The following is a 27485-nucleotide window of genomic DNA, read 5'->3' as shown; positions in this document are numbered from 1 at the left end:
TCCTTGAACCTTTTTTTTTTGGGGTGCAGCCTCCCCCCGGTGTATTTTCGGGGGTGCAGCCCCCCCCATCTCTCCTTGAACCTTTTTTTTTGGGGTGCAGCCCCCCCCCTCTCCCCCCGGGTGTATTTTCAGGGGTGCAGCCCCCCCCATCTCTCCTTGAACCTTTTTTTTTGGGTGCAGCCTCCCCCCGGGTGTATTTTCGGGGGTGCAGCCCCCCCCTCTCCCCCCAGGTGTATTTTCAGGGGTGCAGCCCCCCCCATCTCTCCTTGAACCTTTTTTTTGGGGTGCAGCCCCCCCCCACTCCCCCAGGTGTATTTTCAGGGGTGCAGCCCCCCCATCTCTCCTTGAACCTTTTTTTTTGGGGTGCAGCCCCCCCCCACTCCCCCAGGTGTATTTTCAGGGGTGCAGCCCCCCATCTCTCCTTGAACCTTTTTTTTTGGGGTTGCAGCCCCCCCCCACTCCCCCCAGGTGTATTTTTTGCGGTGCAGCCCCCCCCATCTCTCCTTGAACCTTTTTTTTTGGGGTGCAGCCCCCCCCCTCTCCCCCAGGTGTATTTCAGGGGTGCAGCCCCCCCCATCTCTCCTTGAACCTTTTTTTTTTGGGGTGCAGCCTCCCCCCGGGTGTATTTTCGGGGGTGCAGCCCCCCCCCCTCTCCCCCCGGGTGTATTTTCGGGGGTGCATGCCCCCCCGTTTCCGTGCCCCCCCCGCAGGTGCAGGAGTTCGAGCACATCAACGGGGCGCTGGAGCCTGCCCGAGCTGGCCCCGGAGCCCAGCGCCGACTCCAAACGCTCCTCCCGCGCCTCCTCCCCCGCCAAAACCTGCCCCCCCAGCCCCGAGCAGAGCGGCCCCCCAGCCCCGGCCCCCCACACCCGGTACCGGCACGGGGGGGGCCCGGGGGGGGCCCGGGGGGGGGCCCCAGGGGGTTAGGGGCGGGCGCTCAGGGGATTTGGGGGGGATGTGGGAGTTGGGGGGGGGGGGGGAGGATGGGGGATTGAGGTGGGGGGGGGACATTTGGGGGGGACGGGGGGGGGGGGGCAGGGGATTGGGGGGGGGGGCTCAGGGGATGAGGGGGGGGACACAGGGGTTGGGGGGGGACACAGGGGGTTGGGGAGGGGACGGGGGATTGAGGGAGGGGGAAGGAGATGGGGGGGGGGACACACACATGGGGTCAGGGGGGGATTGGGGGGGGCAGGGGATTTGGGGGGGACATGGGGGGATGGGGGGGGGGGCAGGGGATTTGGGGGGGACACCCAGGAGATTTGTGGGGGACGGGGGGGGGGACCCAGGGGACATGGGGGGACGGGGGGGGGGGACAGGAGGGGACACCCAGGGGACGTGGGGGGATATTGGGGATGGGGGGGGGGGGGGGACAGAATTTGGGGGGACATGGGGGGACGGGGACAAGGTGGGGACACTGAGGGGACGGGGGGGACACTGAGCGGACGGGGGGGACACAGACAAAGGGGACGGGGGGGACGGGGACAGAGGGGACATGGGGACAGAGGGTGGGGGGACACCCAGGGGACGGATATGGGGGACGGGGACAAGGTGGGGACACAGGGGACAGGGGGGTGACACGGGGGACAAGATGGGGACAGGAGGGATACGGGGACACAGGGGACATGGGGACAGGGGGACGGGCAGGGCGCTGGGGCCACCCCGTGTCCCCAAACGTCCCCTGTCCCCAGCCACGCCGGCGCCCAGCGAGCGCGGGGACGGGCCGGGGCCCCCCCCGGACAGGGACGAGGGTGACACCAGGGACGAGAAGGAGCCCAAAGGCCCCGAGAAGATGGAGACGGAGGTGGGTGACAGGGCTGTCCCCATCCTGTCCCCAAGCGTGTCCCCATCCTGTCCCCAAGCGTGTCCCCAAACCTGGCCCCATCCTATCCCCAAGTGTGTCCCCAAACCTGGCCCCATCCTGTCCCCAAGTGTGTCCCCATCCTGTCCCCATCTTGTACCCAAGCCTGTCCCCAAGCCTGTCCCCAAACCTGTCCCCAAGCGTGTCCCCATCCTGTCCCCAAGCGTGTCCCCAAACCTGGCCCCATCCTGTCCCCAAGTGTGTCCCCATCCTGTCCCCATCTTGTACCCAAACCTGTCCCCAAGCCTGTCCCCAAACCTGTCCCCAAGCGTGTCCCCATCCTGTCCCCAAGCGTGTCCCCAAACTTGGCCCCATCCTGTCCCCAAGCGTGTCCCCAAACCCGTCCCCAAGTGTGTCCCCATTCTGTCCCCATCCTGTCCCCAAACCTGTCCCCATCCTGTCCCCAAGCCTGTCCCCAAACCTGGCCCCATTCTGTCCCCAAACCTGGCCCCAAGTGTGTCCCCATCCTGTCCCCAAGCGCGTCCCCAAACCCGTCCCCATCCTGTCCCCAAGCGTGTCCCCAAACCCGTCCCCATCCTGTCCCCAAACCTGGCCCTATCCTGTCCCCAAACCTGGTCCCAAACCTGGCCCTATCCTGTCCCCAAACCTGTCCCCAAGCGTGTCCCCAAGTGTGTCCCCATCCTGTCCCCAAACCCGTCCCCATCTTGGCCCCAAGCCTGTCCCCAAGCCTGTCCCCAAACCTGTCCCCATCCTGTCCCCATCCTGTCCCCAAGCGTGTCCCCAGCCCTGCCCTCTGTGTCCCTGGTGATGTCCCTCTGTCCCCAATCCTGTCCTCCATGTCCCCATCCTTGTCCCCATTCCTGTCCCCAGTTCTGTCCCCATCGTTGTCCCCAACCCTGTCCCCAATCGTGTCCTTGCTGTCCCTGTCCCCAGTTCTGTCCAAACTCTGTCCCATCCTTGTCCCCAACCCTGTCCTGGTCCCTTGTGATGTCCCTGTCCCCAACCCTGTCCTTCTTGTCCCCAGTTCTGTCCCCAGTTGTGTCCTCCCTGTCCCCATCCTTGTCCCCACTTGTGTCCTCCCTGTCCCCAACCCTGTTCTTGCTGTCCCTGTCCCCAACTGTCCCATCCCTGTCCCCAGTCGTCCTCGCTGTCCCTGTCCCCAACCCTGTCCCTGTCCCTGGTGATGTCGCTGTCCCCGTTGCTGTCCCCAATCCTGTCCCTAATCGTGTCCTCCTTGTCACTCGTCATGTCCCTGTCCCCAATTGTGTCCTCTCTGTCCCCACCCTTGTCCCCAACCCTGTCCCCAGTCGTGTCCTCCCTGTCCTTGGTGATGTCCCCCCTGTCCCCAACCCTGTCCTTACTGTCCTTGTCCCCAACCCGGTCCCTGTCTCTCACGATGTCGCTGTCCCCAATTATGTCCCCAGTCGTGTCCTCCCTGTCCCCAACCCTGTCCCTGTGGTGTCTCTGTCCCTGTACCTGTCCCCAACCCTGTCCTTCTTGTCCCCAATCCTGTCCCCCATCCTGTCCTCCCTGTCCCCATCCTTGTCCCCAACCCTGTCCCCAGCCGTGTTCTCCGTGTCCCTGGTGACGTCACTGTCCCCAACCCTGTCCCCAGCCGTGTTCTCCGTGTCCCTGGTGACGTCACTGTCCCCAACCCTGTCCCCAGCCGTGTTCTCCGTGTCCCTGGTGATGTCACTGTCCCCAACCCTGTCCCCATTCCCGTTGTCCTTGTCCCCAATTTTGTCCCATCCCTGTCCCCAATCCTGTCTTCTCTGTCCCCAACCCTGTCCCCATCCCTGTCCCCGCTGTCCCTGTCCCCACCACTGTCCCCACGTCCCCCCCTGGTCACTCGGGGGCTACAGGGGATGTTGGGACACACACACACACACAACGTCACCATGGGGACACTCCCCCCCCCCCCCCCTTGTCCCCACAGCCTCCTGTCCCCGAGGTGCCACCGTCCCCGGGCGATGGCAGCGAGGCCGAAGGGCCGCGGAAGGGGGAGGAGGAGGAGGGACCCGGCCAGCGGGACCCCGAGGCCGAAGGGCCCCCGACCCGCGAGGAGCGACCAGGTGAGGGACACGCCCCCCCCCCCCCCCCCAAAAAAAAAAAGACATCTGGGTGGTGCCCCCCCAAATCCCACGGCGGGGGGGACCCCGGTGTCTGAGCACCCACGTGTGTGTGTTCCCCCCCCAACCCCGCAGGCGCCGAGGCCGAGAAGGGTCCCGGGGGAGAAAAGGGCGACGAGAAACCCCCCGAGGAGGAGCCCAAGGAGCGGCCGGGGGACCCTGACCCCAAACGAGGTGACTGGGGGCGGGGCTTAAGCGGGAGGGGGTGTGGCTTAACCAAAGGGATGCGCCTGCGGCGCTCGGCTCTTCCGTCTTGCTGCGTTCACTCTGAAGCTTACTGAGGGCTGCTGGTTGTAAATGTCTTATTGTTTGCTGAGGAGGGAAGGGAGGGGGGGGTTACAACATGGCGCTAGTCCCCCTAGGGGTGTGGCCAAGCCACGGGGGGCGGGGCTTAACGGAAGGGGTGTGCTTGCTCTTCCGTCTTGCTGCGTTCACTCTGAAGCCTACTGATGGGTGCTGGCTCCAAGAATAGGGGGGTGCTGGGGGTGAGGGGACTAGAGAGGGGGGTTACAGCATGGCGCTACTCCACCCGGGGGTGTGGCCAAGCAACGGGGGGCGGGGCTTAACCGAAGGGTTACACCTGCTCTTCCGTCTCGCCTCATTCACTCTGAAGCCTACTGATGACGGCTGGCTCTAAATGTTTACTGAGGAGGGGTGGGGGATGCTGGGGGTGGGGTTACAACATGGCGTTAGTCCCCCTAGGGGTGTGGCCAAGCCATGGGGGGCGGGGCTTAACCGAAGGGTTGTGCCTGCCCTTCTCTCTTGCTGCGTTCACTCTGAAGTCTACCGATGGCTGTTGGCTCTAAATGTTTATTGGGGGGAGTGTGTGCTGGGGCGGGGGGGTTACAACATGGCGCTAGTCCCCCTAGGGGTGTGGCCAAGCCACGAGGGGGTGGGGTTTAACCAAAGGGATGCGCCTGCAGCCTTCAGCTCTTCCTCTTGCCACGTTCACTCTGAAGCCTACTGCTGGCTGCTGGCCGTAAATGTTTTCTGAGGAGGGTGGGGGGGTGCCGGGGGTGGGGGGCCTGGAAGGGGGTTACAATATGGCGCTGTGCGTGTGTCCCGCCCCCCCGCCACGCCCCCGCGCAGAGGAGATGAAACCCGAGAAGGAACCCAAGCTGGAACCTCGCGCCAACGGCCGCCGGGACGACAAGGCCGAGAAACCGCGGTTCATGTTCAACATCGCCGACGGCGGCTTCACGGGTGAGCGGGTGACGATGGGGGGGGGGGGGACACCGAAGGCTTTCCCGCTTACCTCACGTACCCCCCCCAACCCCACCCCGGTCGCCCTGCTGCCCCCGCAGAGCTGCACACGCTGTGGCAGAACGAGGAACGCGCCGCCATCTCCTCGGGGAAGCTCAACGAGATCTGGCACCGGCGCCACGACTACTGGCTGCTGGCCGGCATCGTCCTGTATCCTTCCGCCACGCCCGGACCCCGCCCCTCCCAGTACCCCTGGGTACCCTCCCAGTGCCCCTGGGTACCCCCCCAGTACCCCTGGGTACCCCCTCAGTACCCCTGGGTACCCCTCAAGCACCCTGGGTACCCCCCAAGTACCCCTGGGTACCCCCCCAGTACCCCTGGGTACCCACCCAGCACCCTGGATACCCCCCCAGTACCCCTGGGTACCCATCCAGCACCCTGGGTACCCCCCCAGTACCCCTGGGTACCCCCCCGGTACCCCTGGGTACCCCCCCAGTGCCCCTGGGTACCCCCCCAGTACCCCTGGGTACCACCGCAGCACCCTGGGTACCCCCCCAGTGCCCCTGGGTACCCCCCCCAGTATCCCTGGGTACCCCTCTAGCACCCTGGGTACCCCCCCAGTACCCCTGGATACCCCCCCAGCACCCTGGGTACCCCCCCAGTACCCCTGGGTACCCCCCCAGCACCCTGGGTACCCCCCCAGTACCCCTGGGTACCCCCCCAGTATCTCTGGGTACCCCCCCAGTATCTCTGGGTACCCCCCCAGCACCCTGGGTCCCCCCCAGTATCCCTGGGTACCCTCCCAGTGCCCCTGGGTACCCCCTCAGTACCCCTGGGTACCCCCCCAGTACCCCTGGGTACCCCCCCAGCACCCTGGGTACCCCCCCAGCACCCTGGGTACCCCCCCAGTACCCCTGGGTACCCCCCCGGTACCCCTGGGTACCCCCCCAGTACCCCTGGGTACCCCCCCATATCCCTGGGTACCCCCCCAGCACCCTGGGTACCCCCCCGGTACCCCTGGGTACTCCCCCGGACAAGAGGGTGACACCAGCGTGCCGCGGAGGCCTCAGGTGATGGTGACGCGGTGACGCTGTTCTTGGTAGTCACCGCTCCGGGGGTGACGTGGGTGGGGGGGTGAGGGTGGCCTTGGTGATTCGGTGACACCGTGATGGTGACATGGTGACAGGCCGTAGCGCCCTGCCAGGCGCTGAATGGGGACAAGGGGGAACCCTGGGGACAGGGTGACGCCGTGAGGGTGATGCGGTGACAGTGACATCGCGGTGGTGGCACGGGGATGTGGTGATGGTGACGCGGGGACGTGCATGGGGGGATGAGAAGTATGTTGGGGACAAGGTGACGCAGCGATGGTGTCGCGGTGACAGTGTTGTGACTGTGACGTGTTGGTGACACGGTGACAGTGACATAGCGGTGGTGACATGGAGACGTGGTGATGGTGACATGGGGACGTGCATGGGGGGATGAGAAGGACGTTGGGGACAGGGTGACGCAGCGATGGTGTCGCGGTGACAGCGTTGAGGTGACGGTGACGTGTTGATGACATGGTGACGGTGACATAGTGACGTTGGGACGTGGTGATGGTGACACGGGGACATGATGACACTGGGACATGGTGGTGGTGACGCGGGGACGTGCGTGGGGGGATGAGACTGACGTCGGGGACAGGGTGACACCGCGACGGTGTCACGGTGACAGTGTTGAGGTGACGGTGATGTGTTGGGGACATGGGGACATGGTGATGGTGACACAGGGACGTGCGTGGGGGGATGAGAGGGACGTCGGGGACAGGGTGACGTGGTGACGGTGACGCGGTGACTTAGCGAGGGTGACGCGGTGGTGACGTGGTGACAGTAACACGATGACGCTTACACCTCGCGCTGACTGGGTGGTGACCTGGGGGCTGTTGGGGACAAGGTGATGTGGTGACGGTGACACGGTGACACGCTGATGGTGACACGCTGGTGGAGTGGTGGTGACAAGGTGTCAGCCCGTAGCACAGAGTCACTGTGCGCTGGGTATGGGGGGCGAGGGTGACGTGGTGACACGGTGACGCGGTGACGTGGTGACGCGGTGACAGTGACATGGTGACACGGTGACCTGGTGATGGTGACACAGTGGTGGCGGTGGTGACAAGGTGGCAGCCCCGTAGCACGGAGCCACTGTGCGCTGGGTATGGGGGGTGAGGGTGACGTGGTGACACGGTGACGTGGTGGCACGGTGACATGGTGACAGTCCCTCTGTGCAATGGCCAGGGGATGACGTGGTGAGGGATGAGACGGTGGTTGAGGACAGGGTGACGCGGTGACGGTGACATGGTGACACGGTGACTCAGTGACGGTGCGCTGGGTACGGGGGGTGAGGGTGACACGGTGACATAGTGACGTGCTGATGTGGTGACACGGTGACACGGTGGTGTGACACAGTGACAGTCCCTCTGTCCGCTGGCCAGGGGGTGACGTGGTGGGGGATGAGAGGGCCGTTGGGGACAGGGTGACGTGGTGACAGCGACGCTGTGACACAGCGACGGTGATGCGGTGGTGACGTGGAGACGGTGACACGGTGGTGACAGTGACGCGGTGACGCTGACGTGGTGACAGTCCTTAACGCGCATCCACGCCTCCGCGCGCTGACCGGGTGATGTCCTGGGGGCTGTTGGGGACAAGGTGACGTGGTGACGGTGACACGGTGACACGTTGAGGCGGCGCCGGTGACGCAGCCGGTGGTGACGCCATTTACGTGCGGCCACGACTCCGTGCGCTGGCGACGGGGGGTGAGGGGGACGGGGTGACGCGGTGACGCGGTGACGCGGTGACACGGTGACACGGTGACAGTCCTTAGCGCGCAGCCACGGCTACGCGCGCTGGACGGACATCCAGAACGACGGCGCCTTCGGGGTCATCAACGAACCCTTCAAGGGCGAAGCCTCCAAGGGGAACTTCCTCGAGATGAAGAACAAGTTCCTCGCACGCCGCTTCAAGGTGAGCGCACGAGGGCTCTTGCACGAGGGTTAACGCTCGTGCCAGGGCGCGGGGGCTCGGGGGGGCGGGGGGCGGGGGGGGGAGGCTCCTGCTGGGGCGGCGCTGGTGCGAGGTGCGCATACGCGGCAGCTGCTGTTGCACTGGGGGGTTGTTTGCACGAGGGGCCTCGCACGAGGGGCTGGCACAAAGGTTGGGCTCGTGTAAGGGTCTTGCACGAGGGCGGCGTTCACGCACGGGGTGGGGGGGCTGCTCCCTTGCACCGGGCTCGAGGGCTGGGCTCGCGCCGGGGCTGAGCTTGCACGAGGGGCTCGCACGAGGGCCGCGCTCGCACAAGGCTTTTGCACGAGGGCCAGGCTCGCCTAAGGGTTGGGTTTGCACGAGGGCCTGGGCACAAGGGGTTCTTGCGTAAGGGGTTGGGGGGGGGGGGGTCGGTGTGTGGCTGTGGAAAGGGGGCGGGGCTTGCACGAGGGCTGCGCACAAGGGGGTCGGGCTTAGCCAATGAGGGACCTCGTGCAAGAGGTTTGGGGGGGGTGAGGGTGGGTGGTCAGGTCAGAGTTGGGTGCCCGGACATCAGGGTCCTCTCTTGGGTGTTGGGTGACGTCATAGATGGGTGCCGGGACACGTGGGTCCTCTCTGGGTGTTGTTGGGGTGTGAGGTCAGAGGTGGGTGCCCCGACACCGGGGTCCTCTCTGGGTGTTGGGTGACGTCACAGTTGGGTGCCCAAACCTCTCTGGGTGTTGTTGGGTGACGTCACTGTTGGGTGCTGGGACACCTGGGTCCTCTCTGGGTGTAGTTGGGGTGTGAGATCCCAGCTGGGTGCCTGAACACCTGGGTCCCCTAATTGTTGGGTGACGTCATAGGTGGGTGCCCAAACACCCGGGTCCTCCCTGAGTGTAGTTGAGGTGTGAGGTCAGAGTTGGGTGCTGGGGCACCTGGGTCCTCTAGTTGTTGGGTGACGTCATAGTTGGGTGCCCAAACACCTGGGTCCTCTCCGGGTGTTGTTGGGGTGTGAGGTCAGAGTTGGGTGCCGGGACACCGAGGTCCCCTAGTTGTTGTGTGCCACCATAGTTGGGTGCCCAAACACCTGGATGCTCTCTGGGTGTAGTTGAGGTGTGAGGTCAGAGTTGGGTGCCCAAACACTTGGGTCCTTCAGGGTGTAGTTGAGGTGTGAGGTCAGAGTTGGGTGCCGGGACACCGAGGTCCCCTAGTTGTTGTGTGCCACCATAGTTGGGTGCCCAAACACCTGGATGCTCTCTGGGTGTAGTTGAGGTGTGAGATCAGAGTTGGGTGCTGGGGCACCTGGGTCCTCTAGTTGTTGGATGATGTCATAGTTGGGTGCCCGAACACCTGGGTCCTCTCCGGGTGTTGTTGGGGTGTGAGGTCAGAGTTGGGTGCGGGACACCAGGGTCCCCTAGTTGTTGTGTGCCACCGTAGTTGGGTGCCCAAACACCAGCCTCCTCTCGGGGTGTAGTTGAGGTGTGAGATCAGAGTTGGGTGCAGGGGCACCTGGGTCCTCTAGTTGTTGGATGACGTCATAGATGGGTGCCCGAACACCTGGGTCCTCTCCGGGTGTTGTTGGGGTGTGAGGTCAGAGTTGGGTGCCCAAACACTTGGGTCCTTCAGGGTGTAGTTGAGGTGTGAGGTCAGAGTTGGGTGCCGGGACACCGAGGTCCCCTAGTTGTTGTGTGCCACCATAGTTGGGTGCCCAAACACCTGGATGCTCTCTGGGTGTAGTTGAGGTGTGAGATCAGAGTTGGGTGCAGGGGCACCTGGGTCCTCTAGTTGTTGGATGACGTCATAGTTGGGTGCCCGAACACCTGGGTCCTCTCCGGGTGTAGTTGAGGTGTGAGATCAGAGTTGGGTGCAGGGGCACCTGGGTCCTCTAGTTGTTGGGTGACGTCATAGTTGGGTGCCCGAACACCTGGGTCCTCTCCGGGTGTTGTTGGGGTGTGAGGTCAGAGTTGGGTGCCGGGACACCAGGGTCCCCTAGTTGTTGTGTGCCACCATAGTTGGGTGCCCAAACCCCTGGGTCCTTCAGGGTGTAGTTGAGGTGTGAGGTCAGAGTTGGGTGCCGGGACACCCGGGTCCCCTAGTTGTTGGGTGCCACCACAGCTGGATGCCCAACCACCACCGTCCCCTCGGGGTGTAGTTAGGGTGTGAGTTCCGAGTTGAACCCCTCAACACCTGGATCCCCTCTATAACCATTTGGGTGACGTCCGAGTTGGGTGCCCGGCCTCCTGGGTCCCCTCCGCCACCCCCTCTCCCTTCCCCCTCCTTCCCCTTCCCCTCCCCCTTCCCCCTTCCCCCTCCCCTCCCCCAGCTCCTGGAGCAGGCGCTGGTGATCGAGGAGCAGCTCCGTCGCGCCGCCTACCTGAACATGACGCAGGACCCCAGCCACCCCGCCATGGCCCTCAACACCCGCTTCGCCGAGGTCGAGTGCCTGGCCGAGAGCCACCAGCACTTGTCCAAGGAGTCGCTGGCGGGCAACAAGCCCGCGAACGCCGTCCTACACAAGGGTAAGAGGCGGGGGGGCCGGCGCGCCCGGCGCGGACGCCCCGTGTAGCGCCTCGCACCTCTGTACCGCGCTCTCAATCATTAAAGTGGGGTTCTCCTCCCAACCGGCTCCCGGTGTATCCTTGCTCTTTGCGTGTGCTTTCTGGCGGGCCGGAGAGGGGGGAGGCGAGAAAAAAAAAAAAAAAAAAAAAAAAAAAAATTAAAAAAACAACAAAAAAAGGCGAAAAAACGAAAAAAAAAAGGGGTGTAAGGGTGTAAAGGGGTGGCGGGACAGCTGCTGGAAGGTCCCTGAGGGGTTTTCTGGGGTGTGAGTAAACCCGGAGTAAACCCGGAGTAACCTCGGAGTAAGGCGGGGAGCGGATTTAGGGCGGCCGAGGGGCTCTGGGGTGCGTGAGGTGCAGGCGGGTGCCTCTGTCGCTTTGCGCTGTGTCTGCTGAGTATCTGTAGTGTAAGTCTGGAGTATGGCACTAGTATGGCCCCGTGTACTTCGGGAGTACGTAACGCATTGACCCCGGAGTATTTGAGGGGCGCGGAAGGAGTGTGTTCTGAGTATCCCGGTGGCCGGAGTATCCCTGGTGCATGTAATGAGTAAGCCTGGAGTAATGCTGCTGTCCGGACGGGGTGTCCCTGCTTGCATGTAGCGGCTTTGCCCGGAGTATCCCCGGGGCACGGGCAGTATTTCCCCAGAGTACTTCTGGTGTATTTAATGAGTAAGCCTGGAGTAACTCAGAGGAATGTGGCTGAGCGAGCCCAGAGTATCTCGAGAGCCTTGAGTAAGCAGTGAGTATCATTGGTGTAGGCTGTGCAGAGGATCTCTGGGGGCCCAGAGGATCTCAGGGGCTGTGTAATGAGTAACCCCGGAGTATCGGTGGTGTGGCTGCGGCCTCTTAGCCCGGAGGAGGAGCGAGTGATGAGGGTGCCCGGAGTATCTCTGGTGTGGCTATAGCATGGATCTGGAGTATCTCTGGTGTATCCATGGAGCATACCTGGAGTATCTTTAGTGTGGCTTAAGGAGTATACCCAGAGTATCTCTGGCGTGCTTAAAGCGGGTCAGAGTGTCAAAGGAGCATAGCCGGGGAGTATCTCTGGTGTATCTACAGATTCTGCCCAGAGTGACTCAGGAGTATACCCAGAGTATCTCAGGTGTTGCTGAACATCGAGCCTGGACTAGCTCGGGTGTGTCTGGAGAGTATCCTGGGGTGTTTGAGGAGTATGTCCGGAGTATCTCCAGTGTAGCCACAGCGTAGGCGATAAAGCTTGGAGTATCTCTGGTGTCTCTAAGAGTCTACCTGGTGTATCTCCAGTGTGTCTAGACGGTAGACCTGGAGTATGTGAGGAGTATACCCGGAGTATCTCCGGTGTTGGCTAAGGAGTCTGCCCGGAAGCGTGTGAGGAGTATACCCGGAGTATCTCCGGTGTGTCTCAGGAGTATGCGCAGAGTCTATAATAAAGAGTAAACCCGAAGTACCTCCAGCGTGTCTAGAGAGTCTACTCAGAGTAACTAGTATAAGCCGAGTATCTCCAGTGTAAGTTGCGTTATCTGGAGCGTGTAAGGAGTACGCCCAGAATACTCCCAGTCTACTCCAGGCTCGTACCCAGAGTACCTTCCCCCCACCGCCCCCCCCCTCCCCCCCAGCTCCCAGCATGCTCCCCACCGGTGCATCCCCCGAGTAGTCGCATCCCCTGAGTATCCTTTGAGTAGCTCTCAGGCTTTCCCCTCCCCTCTCCCCACCCTGCTCTCACGTGAGTATCTCCCCCCCCTCTTCCCCTCCACACACCCCCAAGCCCCCCCAGCCTCCGAGTAACCTATGAGTAACCTATGAGTAACCTATGAGTAACCTATGAGTAACCTATGAGTAGGTGCGGGGCGGCCCCCCGGCGCTGACGGGCCCCCCCCGCCCCTCTCTCTCTCTCCTTGTGCCCCCTCCCTGCCCGCGGCGCCAGTGCTGAACCAGCTGGAGGAGCTGCTGAGCGACATGAAGGCCGACGTCACCCGCCTGCCCGCCACCCTCTCGCGCATCCCCCCCATCGCCGCCCGCCTCCAGATGTCGGAGCGCAGCATCCTCAGCCGATTGGCCAGCAAAGGCACCGAGAGCCACCCCCCGCCCGTAAGTCACCGCCCCCCAACCCCGTGTCCCCAACTGCCCCCCCGGGGAGGGGGGGGGGGGGGACACACACGTCGCGCACCGTCCCTCACACCTCCCGCCCGCCCCGGGGGTGTTCCTCAGCCTGGGGACACGCCTGGCCTGGGGACTTTTTTTTTGGGGGGGGGGGACACACGCACATCGTTTTTTTGGGGGGTGGCCTTTGGGGACGTCTGGGGACGTTGTTTTGAGGATATTGGGGACATTGTTTGGGGACATCGGGGACAGCCCTTGGGGACATTGCTTGGGAACATCAGGGACATTGTTTGGGGACAGCCCTTGGGGACATTGTTCAGGGACGTTGTCTGGGGATGTTGTTTGGGGACATCAGGGACAGCCCTTGGGGACATTGCTTGGGGACATTGGGGACATCCCTTGGGGACATTGTTCGGGAACATTGTGGACATTGTTTGGGGACAGCCCTTGGGGACATTGCTTGGGGACATTGGGGACATCCCTTGGGGACATTGTTCGGGAACATTGTGGACATTGTTTCGGGACAGCCCTTGGGGACATTGCTTGGGGACATTGGGGACATTGTTTGGGGACAGCCCTTGGGGACATTGCTTGGGGACATCGGGGACAGCCCTTGGGGACATTGTTCGGGAACATTGTGGACATTGTTTCGGGACAGCCCTTGGGGACATTGTTTGGGGGACATTGTTCAGGGACATTGTCTGGGGACATTGTTTGGGGACATCGGGGACAGCCTTTGGGGACACTGTTTGGGGACATCGGGGACATTGTTTGGGGACAGCCCTTGGGGACATCGTTTGGGGACATTGTTTGGGGGACATTGTTCAGGGACGTTGTCTGGGGACTCTTTTTGGGGACATCAGGGAAAGCCCTTGGGGACATTGCTTGGGGACATTGGGGACATTGTTTGGGGACAGCCCCTGGGGACATTGTTTTGGGGGACATTGTTCAGGGACATTGTCTCGGGACATTGTTCAGGGATGTTGTCTGGGGACATTGTTTGGGGACATCGGGGACAGCCCTTGGGGACATTGCTTGGGGACATTGAGGACATTGTTTGGGGACAGCCTTTGGGGACATTGTTTGTTTGGGGACATTGTTTTGGGGACATTGTGTGGGGACAGCCCTTGGGGACATTCCTTGTTTGGGGACAGCCCTTTAGGAGGGGACATTCTTTGGGGACATTTACTGGGGACATTCTTTTCTTGGCGACGTTGTTCAGGGACATTCTTTGGGGACATTGGGGACATTTTGGGGGACAGCCCTTCCCTTGGGGACTTTGGGGGGGGGACATTCTTTGGGGACATCCTTTTTGGGGACATTTTTTCTTGGGGACATCCCTTTTTGGGGGGACACATCATTTTTTGGGGGACCTTGGGGACATTCTTTGGGGACATTTGGATATTTTGGGGGACAGCCCTTCCCTTGGGGACTTTGGGGGGGGGGACATTCTTTGGGGACATCCTTTTTGGGGACATTTTTCCTTGGGGACATCCCTTTTTGGGGGGGCGACACATCGTTTTTTTGGGGACATTTTGGGGTGACATTTTTCTTTGGGGACATTTTCGGGGGGGGGGGGGGGGGACGGACACCCCCCCCCCATTATTTTCTCGGCACAGCCTTTTCTTGGGGACATTGGGTTTTTTTGGGGGGACATGCCTCACCTTGGGGGCCCCCCCCCCAAACCTCGGGGCCCCCCATCCTGGTTTTGGGGTGCGGGGGGGAGGTGACAGCGGTGTCCCCGTCTCTCCAGACCTTCCCGCCGGGGCCCTACGCCACCCCCCAGAGCTACGGGGGCGCCTTTGGGACCCCCCCGGCCGGAGCCCTCCCCCCCGGGGGGGCCAACTACAGCCAGATGCCGCCGGGCTCCTTCATCACCGGTGAGCACCCCGACTCCGGGGACATGGGGGGCACCCCGAGATCTGGGGACATGGGGGGCACCCCGAGATCTGGGTAGATGAGGGGGCACCCTGAGACCTGGGGACATGGGGGGCACCCCAACTCCGGGGACATGGGGGGGGCACCCCGAGACCTGGGGACATGGGGGGCACCCCGACTCCAGGGACATGGGGGGCACCCCGAGACCTGGGGACATGGGGGGCACCCCAACTCTGGGGACATGGGGGGGGCACCCCGAGATCTGGGGACATGGGGGGCACCCCGAGATCGGGGACATGGGGGGCACCCCGACTCTGGGGACATGGGGGGGCACCCCGAGATCTGGGTAGATGGGGGGGCACCCTGAGACCTGGGGACATGGGGGGCACCCCGAGATCGGGGACATGGGGGGGGCACCCCGACTCCAGGGACATGGGGGGCACCCCGAGATCGGGGACATGGGGGGGGCACCCCGACTCCAGGGACATGGGGGGCACCCCGAGATCGGGGACATGGGGGGGGCACCCCAACTCCGGGGACATTGGGGGCACCCCGAGATCTGGGACCTGGGGAGGGGGCACCCCAGTGTCTATGGGTGGGGGCACCCAGACGTGGGTGGGGGGCACCCCAATACCTCTGTCTATGGGTAGGGGGCACCCATATGTTGGGGGGGCACCCCAATACCTGTATCCATGGGGGGGGGGGGCACCCCAATACCTCTGTCCGTGGGGGGGGGGGGGCACCCCAACACAAGCCTCCACGTGTTGTGGAGCGGGGCGGGGCAGGGGGGGGATCCCCATATCCACGTCACCCACGTCCCTGAGTGGGTGTCGGGGTTGGGGGGGGGGGGGGATGTGTGGGTGCCTGACCCCCCCCCGCCCCCCCGCAGCCGCCGCCAACGGGCCCCCGGTGCTGGTGAAACGGGAGCGCGAGGCCGAGGGGCCCGACAAGAAGGAGCCGCGCGGGGGCGAAGTCATCTGCATCGACGACTGAGGGGGGGGGGGGGCCCGGGGGGGGCCCGGGGGGGGGCCCCCCCGTACCCCTACTCTTCCCCCCCCCCCCCCCTCCTTCCCCAATACACCCACAACCCCCCCTTCAAATCTGGAGGGGGTGGTTTTGTGTGTGGGAGGGGGGGGGGGGGTGTGTGTGCAGGGAGTGGGGGCCGGGGGGGGGCCCCCCAAAACCCCCCCCCCCCCCCCCCCACTGCCAGAAATGCCTCGTTTCACCCTAAATTCGGTGAGAAGGAGGGCGGGGGGAGGGCTTGGGGGAGGAGGGGGGGGGCAGCACCCATGGGTGGGGGTGTTTTTGTTGGGGGGAGGGGGGCGGGGGGGTGGGGGGGGGGAAGGGGTGACGAGGACCACTGCAACTATAAATATGAATATATATATATATCCCCGGTGGCGGGGGGTGACCCCGGGGTCCCGGTGGCCCCGGTGTCCTCCCCGGGGTCCCCCCCGGTGTCCCCAGGGCCCCTCCCCGTCCCCTCCTCCCTCTCTCCTTTGCCCCCCCCCGCCCCTCCCTTCCCCCCCCGGGGCTCGGGCACTTGTTTAACCGCAGCAGAATAAAACCCGGTTCCTTGGCTACGGCACCCGGCTCCGCTCGTCCCTCGGCGGCGCCCGCGGGGATGGTGAGTGGGGTGGGTGGCCCGCTGGCAACCCCGCGAGGCTGTGGGGGCGGCCGTGGCTAGTGGCGGTTGTGGGGATGGGCAGGGGTGGCGGGGGGGGGTTGTGGGGATGGGTTCCGTCATGGCCGCCACGGGAAGGGTTCAACGGGGTGATCGTGGCCGCTAGTGTGGTCGTGGGGATGGTCACGAGCAGGGTCAAGGACACTTGGGCTACCAGCACGGTCAAGGCCACTCGTCATGGCCGCTTGGGCTACCGGCGTGGTCGTGGGGATGGTCACCAGGGTGGTCATGGCCGCTTGGGCCACCAACGTGGTCATGGGGATGGTCACCAGGGTGGTCATGGCCGCTTGGGCCACCAACGTGGTCATGGGGATGGTCATCAGGGTGGTCATGGCCGCTTGGGCTACCGGCATGGTCATGGGGATGATCATGAGCAGGGTCAAGGCCACTTGGGCCACCAGCACGGACAAGTCCACTCGTCATGGCCACTTGGGCCACCAGTGTGGTCATGGGGATGGTCACCAGGGTGGTCATGGCCGCTTGGGCCACCAGCGTGGTCATGGGGATGGTCATGAGCAGGGTCAAGGCCGCTTGGGCCACCAGCACGGACAAGTCCACTCGTCATGGCCACTTGGGCCACCAGTGTGGTCATGGGGATGGTCACCAGGGTGGTCATGGCCGCTTGGGCCACCAGCGTGGTCATGGGGATGGTCACCAGGGTGGTCATGGCCTCTTGGGCCACCAACGTGGTCATGGGGATGGTCACCAGGGTGGTCATGGCCGCTTGGGCCACCAACGTGGTCATGGGGATGGTCATGAGCAGGGTCAAGGCCGCTTGGGCCACCAGTGTGGTCAAGTCCACTCGTCATGGCCACTTGGGCCACCAGTGTGGTCATGGGGATGGTCACCAGGGTGGTCAAGGCCGCTTGGGCCACCGGCATGGTCATGGGGATGGTCACGAGCGTGGTCAAGTCCACTGGTCATGGCCACTTGGGCCACCAGTGTGATCATGGCGATGGTCAAGGTCTCTGCACGTGGCCACTTGGACCACCATGGGGATGGCCACCAGCCCCAACAGCCTGTGCCATCAAGGGGACACTCATCAGCATGGCCGTGGCCACCAGCACAGTCCTGGTGGCAGCCACAGCCATAGTAGTGGCCGTGGCCACCAGCACAGGCATGGGGACGGCTCGGCCAAGGTGACCAGTGTGACCGCGGTGACATGACAGGGAGAGCTCGTGACCTAACGCCCTTTGGGGACACTGTGAGGCCCTTTGGGGACACCCTGAGGCCCCTTTGGGGACACTAAGAGGCCCTTTGTGTCATCATGAGCCCTTGGGGGCACTGTGACCCCTTTGGGGACACCACGATCCCCTTGGGGACACCCTGAGCCCTTTGGGGACACTGAGACCTGTTTGGGTCATTCCGAGGCCCTTTGTGTCACCATGAGCCCTTTGGGGACACCGTGAGCCCTTTGGGGACACCACGACCCCCTTGGGGACACCCTGAGCCCTTTGGGGACACTGTGACCTCCGGAGGGCTGTCCCCGATCCATCTCCCCCCCCCCGCGGGGCAGAATTAACGTGACACCGTCAATCATCAATCAAGACACAAACGAGAATTTGCGGAACTTTGAACTGACCTTGACCCCCAAAAAGCCCCAATTCTGCCCCAAAACACCCCCGGGCAGCCAATACAGAAACGGGGCAGGAGATGGCGCCTCGTCATCGACTGTAAAATCTTTAATTAATTAACCGCCCCTCGCCCCCTGCTGGCCGGACTTCAATTAAAACAGAAATTATATAAAAATTATATAAGGAGTCCCAAGATGGCGGAATGTCCCCGACCCGGCGCCGAGGCCGTATTGGGGGAGCCCCAAGATGGCGGAACGTCCTCAACGTGGCGCCGAGGCCATACTGGAGGAGCCCCAAGATGGCGGAACGTCCCCGACATGGTGCCGAGGCCATATTGGAGGAGCCCCAAGATGGCGGAACGTCCTCAACGTGGCGCCGAGGCCATATTGGAGGAGCCCCAAGATGGCGGAACATCCTCAACGTGGCGCCGAGGCCATATTGGAGGAGCCCCAAGATGGCGGAACGTCCCCCACACGGCGCCGAGGCCATATTGGAGGAGCCCCAAGATGGCGGAACGTCCCCAACCCGGCGCTGAGGCCATATTGGAGGAGCCCCAAGATGGCGGAACGTCCCCAACCCGGCGCTGAGGCCGTATTGGAGGAGCCCCAAGATGGCGGAACGTCCTCAACGTGGCGCCGAGGCCATATTGGAGGAGCCCCAAGATGGCGGAACGTCCCCCACACGGCGCCGAGGCCATATTGGAGGAGCCCCAAGATGGCGGAACGTCCCCAACCCGGCGCTGAGGCCGTATTGGAGGAGCCCCAAGATGGCGGAACGTCCTCAACGTGGCGCCGAGGCCATATTGGAGGAGCCCCAAGATGGCGGAACGTCCCCCACACGGCGCCGAGGCCATATTGGAGGAGCCCCAAGATGGCGGAACGTCCCCAACCCGGCGCTGAGGCCGTATTGGAGGAGCCCCAAGATGGCGGAACGTCCTCAACGTGGCGCCGAGGCCATATTGGAGGAGCCCCAAGATGGCGGAACGTCCCCCACACGGCGCCCTTGGCCCTTCCCGGGTCTTTTTTTCCCTCCCAAAATGGCGGATTTGCCCCAAATTACCCCAAATTGCCCCAATTTCTCCAAGATGGCGGCTGGGCCCCATCAGCCGCCATTTCCCTCCACCCCCGCGGAGGGAAATTTCTACCAAAAATTCCCCCAAAAACCGCAAAATATTAAAAAAAAAAAAAAAATCGCAATTATGGCGAATAATTGAAATTTCAGGGCGATAACGGGAATTACTAAAATAATTGAAATTTATCCCAATAGCTGAAATGGTCCCAAAAAAATTCAAATTATCCCAATTCATCCACCCCCCCCCCCAAATCCCAGCGCCCCGCCCCCAAATCCCATCGCCCCGCCCCCAAATCCCATCGCCACGCCCCCAAATCCCAGCCACGCCCCCAAATCCCAGCGCCACGCCCCCAAATCCCAGCGCCACGCCCCCAAATCCCAGCCCCGCCCCCAAACACGAGGCCTCCGCCCCCCCCGTGGGAAAAAGCCACTTTATTGCCTCACCTGGGGGGCGGGGCCTGGGGAAAAGGGAAGGGGCGTGGCATAAGATTGGCCCCGCCTCCTCCCCCGCTGGAAGCGCTGCGATTGGTAGGACCGGACAAAGAGGGGCGGGGGGGGGGGGGGGGCTTGTGCTTAAAAGGCCCCACCCCTTTTGGCGGGGGTGGGGCGGTATTATTGCTTTGATTGACGTGGCTCCTCCCCCTCCGTGGGGCGCAAGGCATTGTGGGGAAGGGGGCGGGGCTATCCTGCTGGCTACGCCCCTCAGCCAATGAGAAGGGGCAAGGGACGGCCCCGCCCACCCGCCGGCTAGTCTCTCCCCCCCCCCCCCGAGGGGGGCGGGGCGAGAGGCGGGGCTTTTGGAGGCAGCTGGTAGAGGGGGGCGGGGCTCATGCGGGAGACAGCCAATGGGCGGCGGCGGTGGGCGGGGCTTAGGGCGGGGCCACCTCCCCGAGGAGGGGCTCGAGCTCCTGCAGCGTCGTGGGACCGAGCTGGGGCAGCACCTGCGGGGGGGGGGCAGGGGTTTGGGGGGGGCCCCAAAACCCCGGGGGGGGCCCCAAAACCCCGGGGGGGGGCTCAGATACCCGGGGGGGGGCCCCCAAATGCCGGGGGGGACCCCGATATCCCAGAGGGGACCCCAATAACCTGGGGGGGGGGGGGCCGAAACCCGGGAGAGGACACCCAGATACCCCGGGGGGGTCCCCGATATCTTGGGGGGGGCTCTAAACCCGAGGGGGGGCCCCAAAACCCGTGGAGGACCCCAAAACCCCGTGGGGGGGGGCTGATACCCCGGGGGGCACCCCGATATGCCGGGGGGGGTGTCCCTAATATTTGGGGGGGGTGGAACCAGGCACCCGGGGGGATCCCAATGATCTGGGGGGGGGCCCTGATACCCCGGGGGGGGCTCCAGGAGTCTGGGGGGACCCCAATACCCCGGGGGGCACCCCAATATGCAGGGGGGGGGGGCAGGTGTCTGGGGGACACCCCCCCCCCCCCGAGCCCCCCCCCGTGCCCCCCCCTCACCTGCAGCGCCTGGAGCTGCTCCCGCAGGCGCCGGGGGGTCTCGGCCCCCACCAGGACGGAGCTGACGCCCTCGGCCCGCAGGGACCAGGCTGGGGACACCCCGACAGTGTCACCCTGTGCCACCCACTGGCACCCGCTGTCACCCCAGTGGCACCCGCTGGCACCCGCTGGCACCCCAGTGTCACCCCAATGTCATCCTGTGTCACCCACTGTCACCCTGTTACCCCAGTGTCACTCTGTGTCCCCCACTGTCACCCCAGTGTCACCCACTGTCACCCACTGGCACCCTGTGTCACCTCAGTGTCACCCTGTGTCACCCACTGTCACCCTGTTACCCCAGTGTCACCCTGTGGCCCCCACTGTCACCCTGTGTCACCCCAGTGTCACCCTGTGGCACCCACTGTCCCCCACTGTCACCCTGTGTCACCCACTGTCACCCTGTGTCACCCCAGTGTCACCCTGTGCCACCCACTGGCACCCTGTGTCACCCCACTGTCATCCTGTGTCACCCACTGTCACCCACTGTCACTCCAGTGTCACCCACTGTCACCCTGTGTCACCCCGTGTCACCCACTGGCACCCACTGTGCCCCCTCGTCCCCTTAGCCCACAGCGACCAGGCTGGGGACACCCCGACAGTGTCACCCTGTGTCACCCCAGTGTCACCCACTGTCACCCTGTGTCACCCACTGGCACCTACTCTGCCCCCCCCATCCCCTCAGCCTGCAGGGACCGGGCTGGGGACACCCCGACGGTGTCACCCGCTGGCACCCGCTGTCACCCCACGTCACCCTGTGTCACCCCACTGACACTCCGTGTCACCCACTGACACCCCGTGTCACTCCGTCACCCCACTGACACCCCACGTCACCCTGTGTCACCCAGGGACCCCCTAAAACAGGAACACCCCACCCATGTCACCCACCGACACCCCACTGTCACCCCCCACCCTGTTGGCAAAAAGTTCCCCCCCCGGGGGACACCAACACCCCGATGTCACCCCCCTGTCACCTCCCGTCCCCTCCACACGCAGGGACCAGGCTGGGGACACCCCCCCCCCGGGTGTCACCCACTGTCACCCGCTGTCCTCCCCCTGTCCTCATGTGTCCCCCCCGTGTCCCCCCTCTGTCCCTTCATGTCCCCCCTGTCCCCTGTCCCCAATGTCCCCGATGTCCCCCCATCCCCTGTGTCCCCCCCTGTGTGCCGCCTTGTCCCCCCTGTCCCCATGTCCCCCCCTGTCCCTCATGTCCCCCCATGTCCCTCATGTCCCCCCATGTCCCCGCGTGTCCCCCATGTCCCCCCAATGTCCCCCCCATGTCCCCCATGTCCCCCCCTGTCTGTCATGTCCCCCCCTGTCCCTCATGTCCCCCCATGTCCCCCCATGTCCCCCCCTGTCCCATGTCCCCCCAATGTCCCCCCAATGTCCCCATGTCCCCCCCTGTCCCCCCCATGCCTCCCTCATGTCCCCCCAATGTCCCCATGTCCCCGCGTGTCCCCCCCATGTGTCCCCATGTCCTCCCCGTCCCCATGTCCCCCATGTCCCCCCCTGTCCCCATGTCCCCCCCATGTCCCCCCAATGTCCCCTCAATGTCCCCCCAATATCCCCATGTCCCTGCGTGTCCCCCCCATGTGTCCCCATGTCCCCCCATGTCTCCCCAACGTCCCCCCAATGTCCCCGTGTCCCCCCATGTCCCCCCTGTGCCCCCAGTCCCGGTGTCCCCCGGTGTCCCCCGGTGTCCCCTCACCGATGGCCAGCTGGCGCACGGAGCAGCCCAGGCGCCGGGCCAGCGGCTGCAGCTCCCCCACCTTCAGCGGCCGGCGGCCCCCCCCGGCCTGGGGACAGCGGGGACATGGGGACACCGAGGGCGGGGGGGGGACACCGGGGGGGACGTGGGGACACTGAGAGCTTGGGGGACAGGGGGGGGACAGGGGGGCATTGGAGGGGGACACTGGGGGGATGTGGAGACATTGGGGGGGGATGTGGGGACATTGGGGGGGGGGACATGGGGACACTGTGGGGACATGGAGACATCTGGGGGGGACATGGGGGACACCGAGGGCAGGGGGGGGACACTGAGAGGATGGGGTGACACCGGGGGGGACATGGGGACACTGAGAGCTTGGGGGACAGGGGGGGGACGGGGGGGGACAGGGGGGCATTGGAGGGGGACACTGGGGGGACAGGGGGACATCTGGGGGGGATGTGGGGACACGGGGGGGACATGGGGGGACACTGAGAGGTTGGGGGACACCAAGGGGGACATGGGGACATCTGAAGGGGATGTGGGGACATCTGGGGGGGACACCGAGGAAGGGGGGGTGACACTGAGAGGAGGGGGTGACACCAGGGGGGACATGGGGACACTGAGAGCTTGGGGGACGGGGGGGGACAGGGGGGCATTGGAGGGGGACACTGGGGGGACAGGGGGACACTGGGGGGACATGGGTGACACCAAGAGCAGGGCGGGATGGCGGGGAGGGGGGGGACACGGGGGGGGGCAGGGGGACATCTGGGGGGGATGTGGGGACATTGGGGGGGACATGGGGACACGGAGATGGGGGGGTGACACTGGGGGGACAGGGGGACTTTAGGGGGACATGGGGACACCGGGGGACACTGTGGGGACACGGGGGGGGGGGGGGGTGTGGCACGTACCCTCCCCGGGGGGGGCCCTTGGGGCGGCGGCTCCTCCTCCAGGGCGGGGCCGGGGGCCACCGGGGACCACGTGACAGCGCCCAGGCCTGGGCGGGGCCCTGGGGTCACCCACGGACCCCCCCGGGGCCCCCAACCCCCGCACCCCATGGCCCGGACCCCCCGTGGGCCCCCCCACCCATAGACCACCCCATAGACCCCCCCACAGACCCCCCATGGCCCCCCCGCCCCATAGACCCCCCCACAGACCCCCATGGGCCCCCCCTGCCCCATAGACCCCCCATAGACCCCCCCACAGACCCCCCATGGGCCCCCCCCACCCCATAGACCCCCCCACAGACCCCCATGGGCCCCCCCCGCCCCATAGACCCCCCCACAGACCCCCCGTGGGCCCCCCCGCCCCATAGACCCCCCCACAGACCCCCCATGGGCCCCCCCTGCCCCATAGATCCCCCCACAGACCCCCCGTGGGCCCCCCCGCCCCATAGACCCCCCCACAGACCCCCCATGGGCCCCCCCTGCCCCATAGACCCCCCCATAGACCCCCCCACAGACCCCCCATGGGCCCCCCCACCCCATAGACCCCCCACAGACCCCCATGGGCCCCCCCGCCCCATAGACCCCCCCATAGACCCCCCCACAGACCCCCATGGGCCCCCCGCCCCATAGATCCCCCCATAGACCCCCCCATGGGCCCCCCCACCCCATAGACCCCCCCACAGACCCCCATGGGCCCCCCCGCCCCATAGATCCCCCCATAGACCCCCCCATGGGCCCCCCCACCCCATAGACCCCCCCCACAGACCCCCGTGGCCCCCCCCGCCCCATAGACCCCCCCACAGACCCCCCCCACCCCATGGGTGCCCCCCCCGCACCGATCTGCCGGAAGAGGCGGGGCTCCGGCGGAAGCTCCGCCCACTGGCACACGGGGGCCACCAGATTGAACTGACGGGCCACCGCGTAGGTGTCCTGGGAGGGGGGGGGGACACATGCGACACGGGGGGGGGACACACAGACCCAGACCTGTCACCCCCCCCCTCCGTGTCCCCGTGTCCCCCCGTGTCCCCCCATGACCCCCGTGTCCCCCCCCGTGTCCCCGTGTCCCCCCATGACCCCCTTGTCCCCCCCCTCGTGTCCCCCCCGTGTCCCATGTCCCCCCCCCCGTGACCCCCATGACCCCCGTGTCCCCCCCGTGTCCCCCACGACCCCAATCCCCCTCCCACGTCCCCCCATGTCACCTGCCCCCCCCCCCCAATGTCCCCACCATGACGTCACCGGGCGCCCCCCCCGCCGTCCCCCAGTACAGCGCCAGCCCCGGTCGATGACGTCACTCATGGCGCGCACCAGCTCTGCGGGCGACAGGGCGCGTTCACTCTGGGCCCTACTGAGGGCGGCAGGAGCGAACGGGGCGGATCGGGGCCGGGGGGGGGCAGGAGGGCCCATAAGTGACACGGGGGGGGGGGGGGGGTCCATGGGTGCTACAGGGGTTGGGGGGGGGGGCTATGGGTGCTAGGGGGAGTTTGGGGGGGTCACTGGGGGGCTATGGGGGACCCATGGGTGCTATGGGGGGTCGCGGGGGGCTGTGGGTGCTATGGGGGGGCCGTGGGTGCTATGGGGGGTCGGGGGGGGCTATGGGGGGGTCACTGGGTGCTGGGGGGGGCCCATGGGGTCCCCAAGGATCGGGGGGACCCCCCCAGCCCCCCCGCCCAGCCCCCCCCGGTACCTTCCAGCCGCAGGAGGCGCCGGGTCGGGTCGAGCCCTGTGGGGCGAAGCAGAGACACTGAGGGGGCGTGGCCTGTCGGAATGGGCGTGGCCTGTCAGAAAGGGGCGTGGCCAGACAGAAAGGGGCGTGGCCCATCAGAAATGGGCGGGGCCTGTCAGAAAGGGATGGAGCCTGTCAGAAAGGGGCGGGGCCTGTCAGAAAGCAGCGGGGTCTGACAAAAAGGGGCGGGGCCTGATGGAAAGGGGTGGGGGTGTCAAAAAGGGGTGGAGCCTGTTGGAGGGGGAGGAGCCGTGGGGATGGGAAGGGTGGGAGGGGCCAAGGGGTGGGTGGGGCCTGAGGGTGGGTGGGGCGAGGCCTGGTGGGAGGGGTGTGGCCTGTCAGGGAGGGGTGTGGCCTATGGGGGGACTGTGGGAGGAGTCTAGGTGGGGAAATGGGCGTGGCTTGAAGGAATGGGGCGTGGTCTGCCAGGGGAGGGGCGTGGCCTCACCTTCCGTGTGGGCGGAGCCTGGGCGGGGCCCAGCGAAGACGACGTCGACGTAATCGAGTTGGAGCCGCTGGAGGGACCCACGGAGGCCTGGGGGGGAGGGGCACGGACACACCCACTGCCCCACGGCCCCGCCCCCGGCCCCGCCCTATGGCCCCGCCCCCCGGCCCCGCCCCAGCCCCCAACTCACCCTCCAGGAGGTGTTTCCGCGAGAGCCCCCGGTCGGCCCTTGGGGGGCAGAGACGGTGTCACCCCCCCTGGCTGCCCCATAGCGACCCCCCCTGCCCCATAGCGACCCCCCCTGCCCCACAGCCCCCCCTGCCCCACACCGCCCCCTTCCTGCCCCACAGGCCCCCCGCCCCATAGCGACCCCCCCTGCCCCACAGCCCCCCCCCTGCCCCATAGCGACCCCCCTCCTGCCCCACAGCCCCCCTGCCCCATAGCGACCCCCCCTGCCCCACAGCCCCCCCCCTGCCCCACACCGCCCCCCTCCTGCCCACAGCCCCCCCCTGCCCCATAACGACCCCCCTGCCCCACAGCCCCCCCCTGCCCCACACCGCCCCCCTCCTGCCCCACAGCCCCCCCTGCCCCATAGCGACCCCCCTGCCCCACAGCCCTCCCCCTGCCCCACACTGCCCCCCTCCTGCCCCACAGCCCCCCCCTGCCCCATAACGACCCCCCCTGCCCCACAGCCCCCCCCTGCCCCACACCGCCCCCCTCCTGCCCCACAGCCCCCCCGTGCCCCATAGCGACCCCTCCTGCCCCACAGCCCCCCCGCCCCATAGCGACCCCCCCTGCCCCACAGCCCCCCCCCTGCCCCACACCGCCCCCCTCCTGCCCCACAGCCCCCCCGTGCCCCATAGCGACCCCTCCTGCCCCACAGCCCCCCCCTGCCCCATAACGACCCCCCGTGACCCACAGCCCCCCCCCTGCCCCACACCGCCCCCCTCCTGCCCCACAGCCCCCCCCTGCCCCACACTGCCCCCCCCCTGCCCCACACCGCCCCCCTCCTGCCCCACAGCCCCCCCGTGCCCCATAGCGACCCCTCCTGCCCCACAGCCCCCCCCTGCCCCATAACGACCCCCGTGACCCACAGCCCCCCCCTGCCCCACACCGCCCCCTCCTGCCCCACAGCCCCCCCCCTGCCCCACACTGCCCCCCCTCCTGCCCCACAGCCCCCCCCGGAGCATTCTGGGTACTCACTGCCCCCCCCAGAAGACCCTCGTGGTGATGACGTAACTGGAGCGTCTTGGGGAGGGGGGGGGCGGGTTTGGGGGGGGTGTCAGCACCCCACAGCACCCCAGGGTGCCCCCAGCACCCCCCCACGGCCCCCCCCCCCCCCCCGTGCCCCACATCACCCCCCCACCCCCCCAAACCCCCAGGGACCCCCCCCCAGCCCCACGGCAGCCCCCCAACCGCCCCCCCTCTCCTCCCACCACCCCCCAAAGCCCCCCCGCTTACCCCCCCCCACCCCATGGCTGCCCCCCAACATCCCACCCGCCCCCCCCCACCCCCCTAAATCCCCCCCCCCCCCCCAACCTCCCACCACCCCCCTAAGGACCCCCCCTCCCCCATATCTACCCCTTTTACACCCCCCAAACCCCCCCGAACCCCCCCCCAATGCCCTCCAGGGGTACCCCAACACCCCCCGGACCCCCCCCCGGACCCCCCCAGCCCCCCCCCAGCCCCCCCCCCAGCCCCCCCACCTCCATCCTTTGCTCCTGAGGATGTTTCCCAGCATCTTCTCTGCCCTATAGCAGGGGGGGGGGGGGGAGCAGTTGTGGGTCCAGGCATTTGGGGGGGGGTTGTAGGACATTGGGGGGGGGTTTTGGGGGGGTCATTGTGGTTCCCCCCCCCCCCCCCCCAAAAAATTTTTTGGCCGTACCTGCCCGAGGCCTCGGTGACGTCGAAGAGGGTGACCCCGCTGTCGTAGGCCGCGCTCAGCACCCGCTCGGCTGCCTGGGGGGGGGGGGGGCAATGGGGGGGGTGTGGGGGGGTGAAATGGGGGGTGGGGGGCGTTGGGGGGGGTCACCCCGGGATGGGGGGGGCGGTTCGGGGTGGGGGGGGGGTGTCTCACCTCATCGGAGATCCCGGCCCCGAAGGTCCCGCGGGCGCCTGGAGGCAAAGAGCAGCTGGAGGGGGTGGCCCCCCCCCCCCCCCAAAAAAATACACCCAGT

The 27485-nt window shown here is 66.1% G+C and overlaps 2 protein-coding genes across 2 annotated transcripts in view; one reads left to right on the top strand and one right to left on the bottom strand.

The window, feature by feature from the left end:
- The window catches only part of LOC141972858 (chromodomain-helicase-DNA-binding protein 3-like), an 81127-nt gene extending 65427 nt beyond the window's left edge, over window positions 1–15700 (top strand). The window contains 12 exon segments of the mRNA XM_074930895.1: window positions 711–734; window positions 736–866; window positions 1681–1801; window positions 3756–3891; window positions 4024–4135; window positions 5030–5151; window positions 5253–5361; window positions 8015–8147; window positions 10468–10663; window positions 12606–12769; window positions 14535–14661; window positions 15549–15700. Coding sequence (XP_074786996.1) covers window positions 711–734; window positions 736–866; window positions 1681–1801; window positions 3756–3891; window positions 4024–4135; window positions 5030–5151; window positions 5253–5361; window positions 8015–8147; window positions 10468–10663; window positions 12606–12769; window positions 14535–14661; window positions 15549–15652 — 1479 coding nt within the window. The 3' untranslated portion in view covers window positions 15653–15700.
- Window positions 15701–19707: 4007 nt separating this feature from the next.
- Window positions 19708–27485, bottom strand: part of LOC141972855 (voltage-gated potassium channel subunit beta-3-like) — an 8509-nt gene continuing 731 nt past the window's right edge. Inside the window, exons 2-14 of the mRNA XM_074930891.1 lie at window positions 27386–27423; window positions 27194–27267; window positions 27015–27059; window positions 26512–26556; window positions 25499–25536; window positions 25312–25398; window positions 24825–24896; window positions 24377–24450; window positions 23977–24070; window positions 23105–23190; window positions 22194–22281; window positions 20450–20538; window positions 19708–19929 (exon numbers count right to left, since the gene is read on the bottom strand). Coding sequence (XP_074786992.1) covers window positions 19858–19929; window positions 20450–20538; window positions 22194–22281; window positions 23105–23190; window positions 23977–24070; window positions 24377–24450; window positions 24825–24896; window positions 25312–25398; window positions 25499–25536; window positions 26512–26556; window positions 27015–27059; window positions 27194–27267; window positions 27386–27423 — 902 coding nt within the window. The 3' untranslated portion in view covers window positions 19708–19857. The remainder of the gene's footprint in view (window positions 19930–20449; window positions 20539–22193; window positions 22282–23104; window positions 23191–23976; window positions 24071–24376; window positions 24451–24824; window positions 24897–25311; window positions 25399–25498; window positions 25537–26511; window positions 26557–27014; window positions 27060–27193; window positions 27268–27385; window positions 27424–27485) is intronic.

The sequence above is a fragment of the Athene noctua genome, chromosome 36 (genome assembly GCF_965140245.1).
Source record: "Athene noctua chromosome 36, bAthNoc1.hap1.1, whole genome shotgun sequence".
In the NCBI taxonomy this organism is placed as follows: Eukaryota; Metazoa; Chordata; class Aves; order Strigiformes; family Strigidae; genus Athene; species Athene noctua.
The sequence above is the reverse complement of the archived record's forward strand: the minus strand, read 5'-3'. Positions and strand labels throughout refer to the sequence as shown.